The sequence below is a fragment of the Bos mutus genome, chromosome 20 (assembly GCF_027580195.1).
Source record: "Bos mutus isolate GX-2022 chromosome 20, NWIPB_WYAK_1.1, whole genome shotgun sequence".
Lineage (NCBI taxonomy): Eukaryota > Metazoa > Chordata > Mammalia > Artiodactyla > Bovidae > Bos > Bos mutus.
In genome coordinates, this window is record NC_091636.1 from 32584347 (window position 1) to 32600031 (window position 15685).

The 15685-nt window shown below is 36.6% G+C and overlaps 1 protein-coding gene across 1 annotated transcript in view; it reads left to right on the forward strand.

Annotated features, from left to right (window-relative positions):
• The window catches only part of OXCT1 (3-oxoacid CoA-transferase 1), a 165918-nt gene that overhangs the window by 77731 nt on the left and 72502 nt on the right, over positions 1–15685 (forward strand). The window contains exons 8-11 of the mRNA XM_005889720.3: positions 4704–4811; positions 6072–6186; positions 8818–8912; positions 10644–10692. Coding sequence (XP_005889782.1) covers positions 4704–4811; positions 6072–6186; positions 8818–8912; positions 10644–10692 — 367 coding nt within the window. The remainder of the gene's footprint in view (positions 1–4703; positions 4812–6071; positions 6187–8817; positions 8913–10643; positions 10693–15685) is intronic.

A 15685-nucleotide genomic window follows, 5' to 3' on the forward strand; every position in this document is an offset into this window, starting at 1 on the left:
CTTGTGCCTGTTTTCATGACATACCTTGTGCCTTTGAGCTTATTGTCATCAGACATTGGAGAATGCCCATTGGCGTGAGACATTCAGTGACTATGCGGTTACATTTACAACTGTTTGTAAGGTTGCAGTTTCATTAATAGCCACTCATCTTTTCAGTTTTTGTGCCTTTCTATAAAGACATCTAAGACCCCATGTATTTTTCCAGATCTTTTCAGCTTTCATGCCATTTTCTACTATATTTTTGTAGTAGTCAAATTATTCCCTAGCATGGAGCTTAAGAAGCTATGCACCTTCTTGTTCCTTTGGATGTTTTTTCTCTGTTGGATTTGTGGGGAAGGACGCCCTTCAGGCCAACCCTCCTTTTGCTCGACATTTCTTCTTTCTCTTCCCTGATTTTCTGGGTTAAAGTAGTATACAGAATACCTCTGCATCTTCTAAATTTTTCTGTTATTGCTCATTGCTTCCCTTCTCCATTTTTCTAGTCTTCTAAGGCTTTTTTTCTTTTTTTGCTAATTTGGGTACTGGTTTTTTTTTTTAATGTTTCTTATGTTTAATGTTTTTTAATGTTTAATGGTTTTAACAAGCCATTGTGGCTTGTTATTTGCTTTTTAAGTTTCCTGATAAGAGAAGAATATTCATCCTAAGTCTTTCTGAAGGCTAAGATGACTCAGGAATAAAATCTGCAATGTGATTCCTCCCCTTCCTCCCACCTCACTTTATTTCACATGGTGAGGTTTGCAGGTGTGCAGCTTTTTCCACTAACAGCCTTCAGGGTTGGGCACACTTTTGTGGCCATAACCGACTGAGGTTGTCACTAAAATAAAATATGAAATAAGGAGGTTATTACTTTGCTGCTCCTCTGTTACATTACCTGAGATATAAATAATGTTTGCCAAGGAAAAACAAAAACACTGTCACCCGAGGATGAATTCTTACCCTTCTCTGAGGTTTAAATTTTTGCAGAATTATAAAGTGGAAAGGGTTTAGGGCAGAGAAAGCAACCTTTTAAAACAAAGTTCAAATCAATAATAATTAACATTCACTGGCCTCTCTTTTCCTGCTAATAACTGAAGACAAGTACTAATTAGAGAAGCCTCAAGTGTTTGGATTTCTGGATGTACCAGATGGCTGCATAAGAACTATGCATCGTGCCAGGAAGAAGCCTGGGTTGCTCTTAGCTACCACCTCTCCTCCATTTTGATCTTGTCTGAGGACCCTTAAACATGTCCATCACTGTGCACTGAGGCTTTTTCTTTGTTCTTTCTTCTCTTGTCTTACCCACTTCTGATTTCATGAGCTTTTATTTTTACTTCTTCCTTAACAAACTCCTTCTATTCATCTTTTTCTTTTCAGATTTCCTTTGACTCTTATGTTTTTGTCTGATCTCACCAGATCCTTCCCTCTCTCCCCATTTGTTCTTTTTCAAGATCACACAAAATCAGCACAGAACCTTTCAGTTGCTAACATTAAGATAGTTCTGCTTCTTCAGGTTTTTTTTTTTTTTTTTTTTTTGGTAAACTCTTTTCACAGGTTGTCTGAAAACATATGTTTTCTTCTTTGGGTTTATACTTTAAATATTTTCTTCCTCTATGATTAACTCTGCTAACCAACTCTGAGAAAGCTTTGATTTTTGTATAGAAATTTTCAATCCTGTTGAGTGTTGGTATTGTTTTGACAAATGCTGCCCATGCGTTTTCCACAAGATGAAAATCATTCCTATTAGGATGACAAAGCCTGGAACTGATTACGCTTAACCACATTCTTGCTTTTCATTGGAGTTGTTTTACTGGGACACATTCTTTCACTTCGTTTGTTGTGAAAGTCATGATATAGTTGCCCTTGGTAAAGAAAATTGGTCTTGATTTGGTGTTTTTTTGTCGGAACTTTCTCTGATGGAACTCAGAAGAAAGTAGAGATTGGTTACCATCAACATTTTTGGCTAAGTGAGAAGTATGACTCCTTTTCTTTCCCCGTGTGTTTCTTGCTCCTGCTGAAGGGTCATTGCAGGGAAACCAGTGAGGAAGCTGATGCAGTAATTCAGGCCAGAGCTGAGAGGGCGTGATCTACTGGAACAACGTTAGGCAGTGAGATTAATTTGCATTTTCTTAAAAAATATAAACAAAAAGTTTTTTTAACTTACATTTCATAATGTTGTAAATGTTTTTAGAGTTTAGAAACCACAGTTTTTAGGGCTCTATTTTCTTTTTAACATGTCCTTTTGATACATAGCTAACTAAGCAATTTATCACATCCTCCACTTATGTATTTCCTAGTTTTGGAAACCATCTACTTGATGTCTATTGCAACTTAAAAAAAAAAAAAACTTGCATGTTTTTCACCTCTTGATTATAAACATAAACTTAAACAGAAATAACTTGTACTGTCACCTAGGGATAAAAATTAGCATTTCAGTACTAGTTTCCTTTGGTTTTTCCTCTTAGTTTTTGCAGACATATAAATAATCGTTTGAGCCAATATATTAGTCTCTCAGTCATGTCCAACTCTGTGATCCCATGGACTATAGCCCACCAGGCTCCTCTGTCCATGGAATTCTCCAGGCGAGAATACTAGAATGGTTTTCCATTCCCTTCTCCAGGGATCTTTCCAACCCAGAGACTGAACCCCATACCATGTATATTTTAGTGTTATTCTATTGTTGATCCTTTAGGTTGTTCCCAACTCAGTTTAAAAAATTTTTTTTGTATGTGTTTCTGGCCGCCCTGAGTCTTCATTGCTGTGCTCAGGCTTTCTCTAGTTGCGACATGAGGAGGGCTGTACTCTAATTACCACGCAGGGGCTTCTCATTGTGGTGGCTTCTCTTGTGGAGTATGGGCTCTAGGTTTGCGGGCTTCAGCAGTTGTGGCTCAGAGCACTGGTTCAGTAGTTGTGGCTCACAGGCTTAGTTGATCCATGGCATGTGGGGTCTTCCTGGACCAGGAATTCAACCTGTGTCCTTTGCCTTGGCAAGCAGATTCTTGACCAGTAGATCACCAGGGAAGCCCCAGCTCAATGTTATTTTAACAAATTCTATGGCCAGCATTTTCATGAATAGTAAATCTTCACACATATCCTCAATAAATGGCTTCAAATATATCCTTAGAATAATATCCTCAGAATAAATTTTTTAAAGTCAAGAATTTCTTTGAAGGCTTGAGTTGAGTAAGTGTAAAATGTGAATGAACTCTAATGGCTGAAATTCCTGGCTTGTTGAAGAGGTGGAAGTAATACTTAGTTGCTCTGCATTTCCTATATCCACCTCCTGTTTACCTGATCCCTGCCTTGGTTGCAGTAGATTAAAAAAGAATCAATATGCAGGAGGCCTAATAACCTGTTGGATATGTAAAAAGTGAGGGCCATGTTCTTGATATATCAGAGTATAGAGAACTTTGGAGGAAAAGATACAGAGCACAGTAATGGGGAGCCCCCTTCCTCCCCCTGATTCATTCTCAGATGAATATTAGATATACATCTCTACTCACTATTTCATTTTTGGATTCCCACATGTTTACTGACTCTTCCTTGGAGTTTTTGTTCAATCAGAGAAGACGGTTTTTATGTACCATGTCCTTTTTTTTTTTCAGCTATTTGAGAGCAGTGCATAATAATGAAATTGACTCTTGTTAATCCCCATTAGTCTTTCATTGTGGAAGGAGTATGATTTGGGCATACATGGTAGAATAGCATAACGAGGGGTGCTTAACCTCAAAAACTTCTGAAGAGTTCAATTACTAGTTTAGGAGACAAGTATAATAGAACTCCCTTTGTACAAGTCATTTTCTTTGCAGATAGTTCTTTGCTTTGGGTATGACATCTATTAAACTGAGTACTCTCGTTCTTCAAGATAATATTTTTTCTTGGCACCAGAAAGATAATTTTTTGATCTCAACAATGTTGATCTTAGTTTTTCTTAATCCTTTTTACTCTGAGGGTTTTTTTTTAATGTTGATATAAAAATTTTTCTATTGTCCTTTTTAAAAATGAGTTTTAAAATAGCAGACTGACTTGGGACATTTGGTATTGCTATAAAGTACCTTTTTGCTCTATGAATAACTTTAATTTTTAGAATTTCTAGTTAGTTAATATTTTCTTTTTCAAATTTCCATATTGAAATTAATGATCAATCTTAAATTATTTCAGCAATTGCAGTTCTATCATAATCCTAGGAAGCTAATAACAGGAATAATTAGAAATCGTTACAAATAGCATTTGCGTCTATATTTAAAAAGCAATTGACCAAGCAGATGTTGTTACAGATTTTTGTCTTTGATATGATAAATTTCCATTAATTTTGAAAATCTGGGTTTAAGGGATGTGCTTTCAAATTTTGCATAGTTGAGCTGCAATTTGTGAAAGTTCAAGCAGCTGTACTGACAAACGTTTGACAAATTTGTAGCTGAGGCTGTTTTAAGCAAAGTTCTAGAACTTTATGTTCTGTGTTTTATGTTCAGGCCATGTATTTGAATTTCTTCTCTTTTTGTGGGTCTAGAAGTTTGTGTATATGTATGTATATGTGTATTCTTTCTCTCTGATGTATATGTAGATTTATATATGATATTTGTATGTATATACATATATATATATTTTACATTGTGTGTCCAACCTAAGTTGGAGGTAAAGATGCATATTCTTTGTTTTTTTTTTTAATAAAAATATTCAATTTAAACTCTCATTATTTAATTTAAAATGTTTTTCTCTTTGCTTAGGTTGAAGAAATTGTCGATATTGGATCATTTGCTCCAGAAGACATTCATATTCCTAAGATTTATGTACATCGCCTTATAAAGGGAGAAAAATATGAGAAAAGAATTGAGGTAATTGACTTACCTTGTTTGTCAGTATTTATGGATCTGACTGTCAGAGAGATTGTCCCTGGAGCTATTCCAGATGAAAAAGAATTAAAGCTGAACAGGAAGTCTTGCTTTGAATCTTAATAGACGCTTCTCATGTGTCCATCTTGAGGGGACGTCTGTGTGATTGTCTAGATTAACAGTGCCTTGTGTTTACCACATGTATATCACTAAACTACATGATTCTCCAGACTGTGTCTTCCAAGCTTTTGTAACTGTTCTAATTTATAATGCATAGTTTTAGATGGCTGTCCTGAAAGATAGAGAACAATAATCAGGCCTTTGGTTGCTTTACCCCTGCTGGACTCTTAGTGTTTGAGTGTTCAGAGCTAACTATCTTGATGTCTTTTCATGTTTTCCCACAAGTGTTGGGCTCTCAGCAGCTGGTGGACAGATATGAGATCACGATAAGGAGAGGCTACCAGGAGCATTGGAGGTATACTAAGGCTACTGAGAGCATGAAGATCAGCTGGATCAGAGTTGATATTAAGATTCAGAAATGTGTAGGGATCCGCAACAGAATAGACAAGCAGTAAGAGATACCAGAGATTCAGAGATGCCCTCTACCTGTTGACATCAAACAGGAAGAGACTGCAGTCTAAAACTAATGTCAGGGCCCAGGGATCAAAAAGAGGACATTTGCAAACAGGGCCAGAGTCTGTGTCAAAGAGACCTAGTGATGGAAATAGTTTTCTGACTGGTTTCTGGATATATCTATGATTTCTGTGATGCACTTATAGCAAAACCAGTCTCAACTCTGCAGGTGGAAATAGGAGATTGATAGCAGCAATACTTGGTAAACACATTCTGGTAGCCCCACCAAAAAACGGAGTCGAAAGGTCTATTTGTTCTCTTTGTTCCAGCTCCATCCCTGAGCACCCGAGGAGAATTCAGCTGTAGGACTCTTAAGAGTAACAGTAGTAGCACTCTTTGTGACAGTAACGGAGGAATTATTCGCTTCAGAGATAGAACAAGTGTATGTTCGTTTTCAAACAAATCTGACCTTTCATTTACTTCCTAAAGAATAATTTCTGTCATCAAATGTCATCCATGTTACTCTTCTTTTGTTAAAAAAAAAACAAAACATCTATATTATATTGCAGATTTGCTTCCTGTTAGTAATGGGGGAGAGTTAAAATTTTTTCCAATACAGTTTCGTATTTCAGCAGTGATAAAATACAAGGCATACCTCAACCATGAATAATTTATTTGTTTATTTTAAAGCGTTTATCAATCCGGAAAGAGGAAGATATAAAAACCACATCTGGTAAACCTGGAGATAATGTCAGGGAACGTATCATCAAGCGGGCAGCTCTTGAATTTGAGGACGGCATGTACGGTATCCTTTATTCCTTCTGGGGCTGAGCAAAGACTTAGCCCTTTTTACATATTCATCAGGTTACTAGACTTCCTGCATAGGGATTCTTTTCTAGTCCGTTGTAGCTTCTAAAGCAATTGATCAGTTTTTACAAAATGTGGCATATAACCTAAAGATACAAAGATAAATGGAATTGAAATTATAATCCTTTTACCTTCTTGAAGCAAAATAGTGTCTGAAAATTTGCTTAGCTATTCTCTGATATACAGTGAATTTCAGTTCAGTTTGGCATTTGGCTAAAGTTAATTGGGAAAAGAGATTACCCCAGGTGAAGGTTTAAATTCTCAGAAGTACTAGTTATAACCAATGTTATTTGCTTTCTCTGTGTTCTGACATTTACATACTCATTTGAAACATAAGATCCAACTTCTTAACAGCCTCTTGTTTCCCATGACAAAGATCCCTGTGAGTGTACCCTTTTATGTCTGATGTTTTGTATTCAATGAATGATTCAATTCTGCTTTAGATACTTTGTCAAGAAAAGGGTAGATAAAGTGTTTGGGTTTTGAATGTGTTTAAATGTCAGTGAGTCTGCCATTTTGCTAATTTTTGAGACGTTAACCATTGAACTATGTAATACAAATAATATATATAAATTCAAATAATGTATGATAAGGTAAATATTTGTTGAATGGTGAATACAGTAAAGCTGTGCTTAAAGTCCTGGGACAGAAGGTAGAAACATGGCATGTGTATCCATTCTCTGAACTTCCTCTGGTCCATAAAAACCTTCTTTCAGACAGATACTGACTGGGAAAACTCCCTTTTTTTACTTTCTTCTTAACTCCATCACTTCATTTTTTTTTTTTTTTAATCTTTCAGCTTATGCATTGGTTTATGGCGGGAATTCACACAGGGAAGAGAATATTATAGTGCCTTCTTTCTCAGCTCCCATATCAGCAAGTTACAGAGTCAACCAAATTGGCTGAGCAGATGAAAGCTTGTCTGTGGGCTTTCTTTTTACCTCCAGTCAACTGGTTTACCACTGACACTGTTAACACTGACTAAAGGATAACTCTGCTTTTAGATGTATTGGCTTCTCTTCTAGGTATCCTTTGTTCACTGTCATTGTATTGCCTACGAAAAATATGTGCAAGTCAGTTCATATAATGGTCTTTGCACAGCACCTACTCTTTTTCAACCCAAATTGCATGGGCTTTTCTCTCTCTGGTGTTTGACTCACTAAATAATATTAAAGAACTGAAAATTGCAGCATATGATAAGAAAATTGAAGTATAAAACTTGTAATTTGGATTGCCCTTTCTTGAAAATAACCTGCTCACAATGGAATCAGTACCTCAGCGTGTTACGTGCGTCACTGTGAGAAACACAGTTAACTCTACACTGGATGGTTTGGTAGGAGGTAATCCAGGTAGCTATCATCATACCTTCATAGACTCACTATATTCACTAGAGGTGACCTGGCACGTTGGGTTGTTTTGCTGGCCTTTGTAGTTTATAATATGGTACCATATACACACTTTATCTTTTCTGGCCTTGATTCTTAAAGCACTCCCTGTTATTAGAATCTCCCCCGAGTGCTGTTATTCTTTACTTGTGTCAGGGTCTGTGGTGTGCATTAGTGGACAGCATGGACAGCGGTTCTAGACAGTGTCGGTTGTTTTTTTTCCTTTTGGACCGTGCTGTATAGCTTGTGGGTCTTAGTTCCCCGACCAGGAATCAAGCCCAGGACTTTGATCATCTGAAGAAGGTTTAATAGCCTCAGTTAGCTCTTTAAAAAAAAAATTTATTGAAGTATAGTTGACTTACAGTGTTGTATTTAATTTCTACTGCACAGCAAAGTGACTCAGTTATGCATACATAGATTCTTTTACAGCTTATTTTCCATTATGGTTTGTCATAGGATATTGAATATAGTTCCCTGTGCTGTACAGTAGGACCTTGTTTTTTATCCATTCTGTATATAATAGTTGGCATATGCTAATCCCAATCAGTTAGCACTTTGATGCTGCAGCATAGCTTCTTTTTAATAGATGGTCTCAGATGTGTTCACTGAAACTTAAGCATCCCCACCATCCTCTCTATGTCTTAGAGAAGATTCAGTTACCAATGGATGTTATTACAGTGACCCAAAGGAATCCATACAATTTAGGTAGACATTTTGGTGGTGTCAGAAAACTTTGTTAAAATTCAAACACAGAAGCCCCTTGTAGAATATTTTAATCATCTTTAGTCTCAGTTGGAGTTTCGAATAGTGAAAAATGCTTTTAAACAAAGCTCAGGCCGTGTTACATCAGTCAGCAGTCATAGTACATATATCATAATACATTAGTCCTAATACATAGTATATAAGTCCTAATACAAGCCAAAAATTTGCTAAATGTGTCTTACAATAAAAATGACCTTTTGATTAGTTTTCTGAAGCCACTACTTTGATATCTTCATGGCAAAAGCTGTGATTATTTGAGAGATTTTCTTTTTGAAAAAATTACAAAGTAATATCTAGAGAGTGGTGGGAGAATACATTCAGAAAAAGTGACTTTAAACGCTCTGTGCAGATTTATTCATGTAGAAGATTTATGACATAACCTCTACCTTTTGTATGTTGGACCTTAACATCTTTTATTCCAGCCAATTTGGGCATAGGAATACCACTTCTGGCCAGCAACTATATCAGCCCCGATATGACTGTCCATCTGCAAAGTGAAAATGGAGTCCTGGGTTTGGTAAGACAAAAATTAAAGTTATATTTATCCAGTCTTGATGGAAAATAAGATATTTTATATAGTGCAGTCTTCTTAGAGTTGTTAGCTTAGATTTTCCAGTCTTATTTTTCTTTCTCTTCATCTTCATAATAAATGTTTAACTTTTCCCATAAAATGGTAGTACTTATGAACATGTCCTGTCATATTTTATGGAGTAGATGGTAGTTTCCCAACTCCATGAGCTTTTCAATCACTCCTCATTTATCACTGTATGAGCTTCCATCTCCCCTATATAACACCGACTTCAGAGACCTCACACCAGCCTGTTCAGGTAAACTATTTATTAACCTTTGTGTGACTGCACAAGATAATGAAGATTATTAATAATCCTATATTAAATAAAAATCAGCAAGTCTCAGCATGAGAAACTGAAGAATAACATTTCTATTGATCCTTTAGAACAGGACATTTTTTGACAGTTGGCCAATTCGAAAAGTTCTCATGTCATAATCATTTTGAGGCCATGTTGTTCAAAAGGGTAGAATTTTCCCTTTCTCAAGAATAACTTTTCAAATGGGCTCAATATTCTCATAGAATTTGACCATTCCTTTTATTTTAATATTTATTTAACATAAAATAAAATTAAATACTTTAGCTTCCTGAATAACTTTTATTTACTTATTAATTATGGCAGAGATTACTTATTGTCTGATGATTTATAATATTCCTAATCTTTTATTATTTCTCAGTATATCTTAACTGTTAATACAGTACAAATTGTACATATGGAAAATGTATATCCAGCATTTAAAATATAAATTATGGTCATGAGCATGTAGTTGATTCTGATTGAGGCAATGATTGTGACCATTTTCAAAAACACAAAAATGATAATCGTCTGGATAAAAAAAGATTCATACTGCAAAGACTCACATTTTTCAGATACCTTAGAGATTATCTAGAGTGACCAGATCCCTCATTTTTAAGACAAAGGAAATAAGTTGATATGCGTAACTATGATCACTGTTTAAAGAAAAATTTACACAGGTCTAAAACATGAGTTACCATTTCAGTTTATTTAAAGAATACATTTTTGATCCCATTTTTTGAAAGTATGTTAAAGTTTTACAGCCACTATTTTCTCTTTCTTGGCTCTAACTTAGACCTTTTCTTTCCTCTTTTTCTATTTCCTCTCTTTTAGTTTAATATATGTTATGTTATGAAACTGCTCACCCTATTCAAGTTATTAGAGATGGTTTATAAAAATACATAAAAAATAAAAACTTAGGATTACCAGTCAAAGGGACAATAAGGGCATCAAAAAGATGAGACTTGCTTCTTCAGATCCTTCTAGCCCAATAAAGTAGCCATTTAGTTTGTATTCATTGAGCTGGACACGACTGAAGCGACTTAGCAGCAGCATTGATATACTATAGCATAGACTGCATAGTAGATACTAAATAATTACTTTTTTTATTGACCTGGATTTCCAATAGCTTAACATTTCTTTCAGACTTTGGTAGTTTGAAGAAACTATTTTTCACTTACCTGATCACACTTATTAGTGTAGAAAAGACTAATCAATGTGAGATATAGAGCCATGAAAACATCAGGATTACTTTGAAAAGGTTCACCTCAAGTCTTCTGATAATCATTTCCTAAGGTTTTAAATGAGTTGTTTGCATTAAAGTTTTAGTGTGTGATTCAGTGAGAAACTTCTTTTCCTAACTGGACATGTGCTTTATTTTACAGGGTCCATACCCATTAAAAAATGAAGTTGATGCAGATCTAATCAATGCAGGTAAAATAACTCATTACATGTTCTTCTAGCATTTTCCTTTGCTATTAGTTTCGTTCTCTGCCAAATGATTTTAGAGTAAGGAGTTGGGCTTGATTCTTTGATGTTTCCTGGAGAATATGCACTGTACTTTACTTGGAGGAGGCAAGAGAAGCCTTTCCAGTGCCATCTTGGTCTGCCTGCCCATTAGAGGTCTCCCCTATTTAGGGCAGAGTAAGATATAGGGGAAATTGCAGGAGGGGCTACATGAAATGGCAGGAGCTTTGGTGGGTCAATCAGGTGCCATCCTGACGGTGCACAGAGAATGCTCTCAGATGGGGTAACGAGAATTAAAGGAAAGGATAGTTTACAGGGGTGTAAACAGGGTTAAGGTAAACCAGAAAGGATGTTGAAGTACCACAGGGAGTTTTTATCACCCTTGGGCCTTAAGGGGCAACTGTGGGAGAGGGTCACCAGACAGGAACAGGGTCTTTGTGGAGGAACACAAACATCTTGCAGAAACCTGTGTGAGGGTGAGGATGGGAGTCTCCTCTGCTGTATCTCCTGCTTGTGCCTCCAATTGGCAGACCCCAGGCTGAAATAGATCTGTCTTCTCATGATGAGAAGGTGGGAAGTGGATCCATAGTAGCAGCCAAAACCAAGATCTGGGGCTCTGGGGTTTTTGTCGTGGGTAATATGTTCTGTCCTCTAATCCAGGGGTCCCTAACCACTAGAATCCAATGTCTGATGATCTGAGGTGGAACTGATGTAATAATAATAGAAATAAAATGCACAATAAATGTAATACGCTTGAATAATCCTGAAATCTTCCCTCTACCCTCTGGTCCATGGAAAAATTGGCTTCCATGAAACTAGTCACTAGTGCTCAAAAGATTGGAGATTGCTGCTCTAATTGACATGAGAGTTAGGAGTTGTTTGCTTATTAGTTGCTAGGTCATGTCCAACTCTTTTGTAACCCCACAGACTGTAGCCAGCCAGGCTCCTCTGTCTGTAGGAGTTCCCAGGCAAGAATGCTGGTTAGTAGAGCATCCTTCAAAACTTCAAGGGTACTTAAGGATGTACTCTGCTACTCATTGCAATCTAATGATATAGGTGATAAATACAGAGTTTCTTTGAATTGGGAACTCTAGCCTGTCTTCTCCTATGCTCTGGTATTCATATGCTTTGCCTTTTATTATTAGCCTTTTATTTGACTGGGACAGAGAGTCACACATTGCAGCAGCCTGGAGGAGGAGGAAAAACAGGTCAGACCTTTTGGCCTCCATCATTGCCCATATGTGAGGCAGTACTGCCACTGTGTTGGAGCTAAAGATTTTCCTTAGAATGGAGTTTCCCATAGGAAGCTAATTTTTATATTCTGGCATGATTTTCTTTATCCTTCTTTTACTTCTATTCACTCTACCCCCACAAAAGTATAATTCTTACTTTGTGTTCAAAAATAGTATGTGTAAATTTCTGAAGAGAAGCAACAGGAACCGAATATAAAGGCCAGCTGCCAAGTAGAATTGATGTTTAATACTTAGGAGTTTTGGAAGTAAAACAGCTTCTGGTTGAATAGTTGAATTAGTTAACACGACTTAACTCTGAAAGGCGCACTGTGATAAAGCAATGACATTTAACCAAGGCTGTGATTTAATTGTACTGTACCCTTTAGCAATAGCTCATTGATCTGTGAAAATATTTGCTGCTTGGTTTAATTAATTTATGATGTTAGTGAGTTATTTGCAAAATGAATAACTCCATTTTCCAAATTTCAGGCTTGAGCTCATAAAACCCACTTTCTTTGGAAAGTAGTTAATCTTTTCAGTGACATCATTGGAGAGTAGACATTTCTGATTCCATTGAGCTTAAAAGTAGCCCAATCCTAATGAGCCACCAGTTTTAGATTTCAACTTCTCAAATACCATATATAATCTTAAAGTACTTTGTAAAACCAGAATTCTTTGCTTTTGGGAAGCCAGGCTGCCAATCAGTTTAATAGTATTCTATCTCTTTCATCAAAGTCCTTTTTGGGATTTATGATGCTTTTGACTTTGGAGCTAAGTTAGAGGTGAAACACTTTGAACTCCAGAACCCAGAACATAAATTGATGATTTCCTCAACTCCCCAAGTTTGGACATTACCAGGAAGATTAGCCCATTGTTTGTGTTCATTTGAAAGGATTTTCATAGAAATCCATTAGAACAAAGACAGAGTTATGTTTCTGGGCATAAAAAGTGTATTAAAATAATAATTAGAACTATTTCTAAGGATCCTCTTTTCTAAATTATTTTATATGGTTATGTAACAATGAATGACCACTTGTATAGAATCACACAATTTACAGCATATTTTTTCACATATATTATCAATATATTAAGTAAAAATTGAGCCTCAAGTGAAAACTTTTTATACACGTTGGGAAACTGAAGCCCAGAAAAGTGAAGTGATGTGCTCAAGATCAGGTTGCTAGGGACAGATTCACATGTAGTCTCCTGCTCTTGGCCCCAGGCCTTTTTCTCTGCACATTGATCTACATCCACTGATAAGTTGAGAATTTACAAGGATGCAGAAGGCAGCATTTAGAACATTTCCAAGGTCTCAGGAAGATTTGCAGCATCCTAGTGCAATTGTGAAATTTCTAATAAATCTCATGTTAGCTTTCATATTAATGTGCATTTTGCATTCTTTCTTATTTCTTAATATTTTTCTTATTTTAATATCAAAATGTTTTTAATGACTTCTTCTTGGTCATTGTTCAGTCGTTAAGTCATGTCTGACTGTGCGAACCCATGGACTGCAGCGTGCCAGGCTTCCCTACCTTTTGATTAAAAAACTACTTAGAAAGACTTAGCAACTAAACAACGACTTAGAAAGAACCATGTTAATCTCATGGCTTTTGAATATCCTTGTTTCCTGCTATGTGCCTCTAGAGCGGTGGCTTTCAATGGGAAAGAGGGTGATTTCACCTTTCTGGGGACATTTGATAATGTCTGGAGTGCCAGTGTTACTGGCATTTAGTATGCAGAGGCCAGGGATGCTGTTAAGTATCCTGCAATAATCAGAGCAGTTTCCAGCCCCCAGCATCAGCAGTATCTGCTCTAGAGGTCTGCGTGCCACATCTGAAGAATTACAGGCCTGCAGCCTAAAGTACCACATTCAGGATCTCTCTAATGGTTGTGACTGACCTTTCCAGATTTATCTTTCGCTATGACTGAGTCCACCCATACTGAAGTGCTCGATCTGTTCTGTTTCCTTCATCCATGACTTAGCTCTTTCAGTGCCCTTTCTTTTTGTTATGTTCTATCCCTTGTTCATCCCTGTCTCTTTATCGGTAATGCCTATCCTTCAAGTTCTAGTTCATTTGTCCTCTCCAAATCCTTTTGCGGCTCAGAAGTGCTTCTCCTTTGAACCCACAACACATTCAGCATCTCATAAGCATACCACATTTTGCCTTGTTATTATTTGTGTATATTTATCTCTCTCGCTGGGTATCGTGTTCCTTTTGTTTAGGGTATGCATGCTTGCTTGGTTGTTACAGTCATGTCTGACTCTTTGTGACCCCATGGACTATAGCCCTCAAGGCTCCTCTGTCCATGGGATTCTCCGGGGAGGGGGGGGGGTTGCTGTGCCCTTCTCCAGGGGATCTTCCCTATCCAGGGATTGAATCTGTATCTCCTGCATTGCAAGCAGATTCTTTACCCACCTGGGAAGCCCTTGCTTAGGGCAGTGGTTCTCAAAGTGCGGTTTTCAGAGCCACAGCATTGGCATCCCCATCACTGAGGACTTCTTAGAGATGAAAATCCTCAAACTCTGGGAGTTGTGCTCAACAGTCTGCGTTTTTATAAGACCTCCATGTGATTCTGATGAGTGTTTGAGAACCATTTGTTTAGGGCATCTGCATTTTGTTTAAGGCACAGAGTGAACATCTACTTGATATTGAGTGAGTGGCATGTTATGTCATAAGCCAAATGACTCAATAACCGTGAAACTGGATAATTCTATTGCCTGAATATCATGAGAGGATATAGACATATACAGGGGAAGTTGAAGAAGACAAATAATTAGGAAAAGCTGAATAAGAAAGCCTTTTTAAGATATTGATTGTATTATTGATTATAATTATTTAACCAAATTAGGACACTGTATTTGAAAAGCATTGATATCAACTTTAGGATATCCTATTTTTATTTAGATTTTGGGATGTTAAAAATGAAAATTAACTTTTTTTTCAAAGAATATATTTATAAGATGCCAGAATATATAACAGGGGGCCTGAAAATAACTTTCATAAGAATTATTTTCTGGGCTCTTTAAAAAATACTATCCTTGATAAATCACATGGGGAGATCGGAAGCTCTGTGTGCATTGATCTCAGAGTTTCCTTTACAGTAAGTGGTAAATAATGTCTTCTATGTACTGCCAGCTGGTAGAGATAGCCCTTTGGAAGTCATTTTATTTATCACCTAGAGAACAAAGAATTGAAATTTTTGTTCGTTTGTTTGTTTTGCATTTTCAGCCTACAGATTCTTCTTTGCCTCTCCATCTCACAGGACTGGAGAGGAACTGTATTTTCTGGACATGAAAGTGGTGTTAGGATAAGGTTTAGTTGTATTCTGCTTGTCCTGAAACCTGGAGTTCACACGCTGGTATATAACCTTATCATAAAAGCTGATTGCTTGCCCCTGTAGCATTTATCCCTAGAGGGTTGATGGCATTGTCTTTTTCACAAGTAGGTTTAGAGTGATGATTAACAATGAAAATAATATTAAAAATTAATGTTCACAAAGTGCTTTCTCTATGCCAGGTCCTAGAGTAAGGGCTTTACATACATGATTTCATTTAATCCTCCAAATCCTACATGCTGTTTACAAGCCAGCCCTTATTAACCACACCAGAAAGTATTCTCCAAAGCTTTTCAGCTTTGTGTTCCTTTAAAAGAGGTGAGAATGTTTCCTTTGATTAGAATCAAACTTTTAGGGGTCAGTAAATAATTCAGCATGATATAGATAGTCAT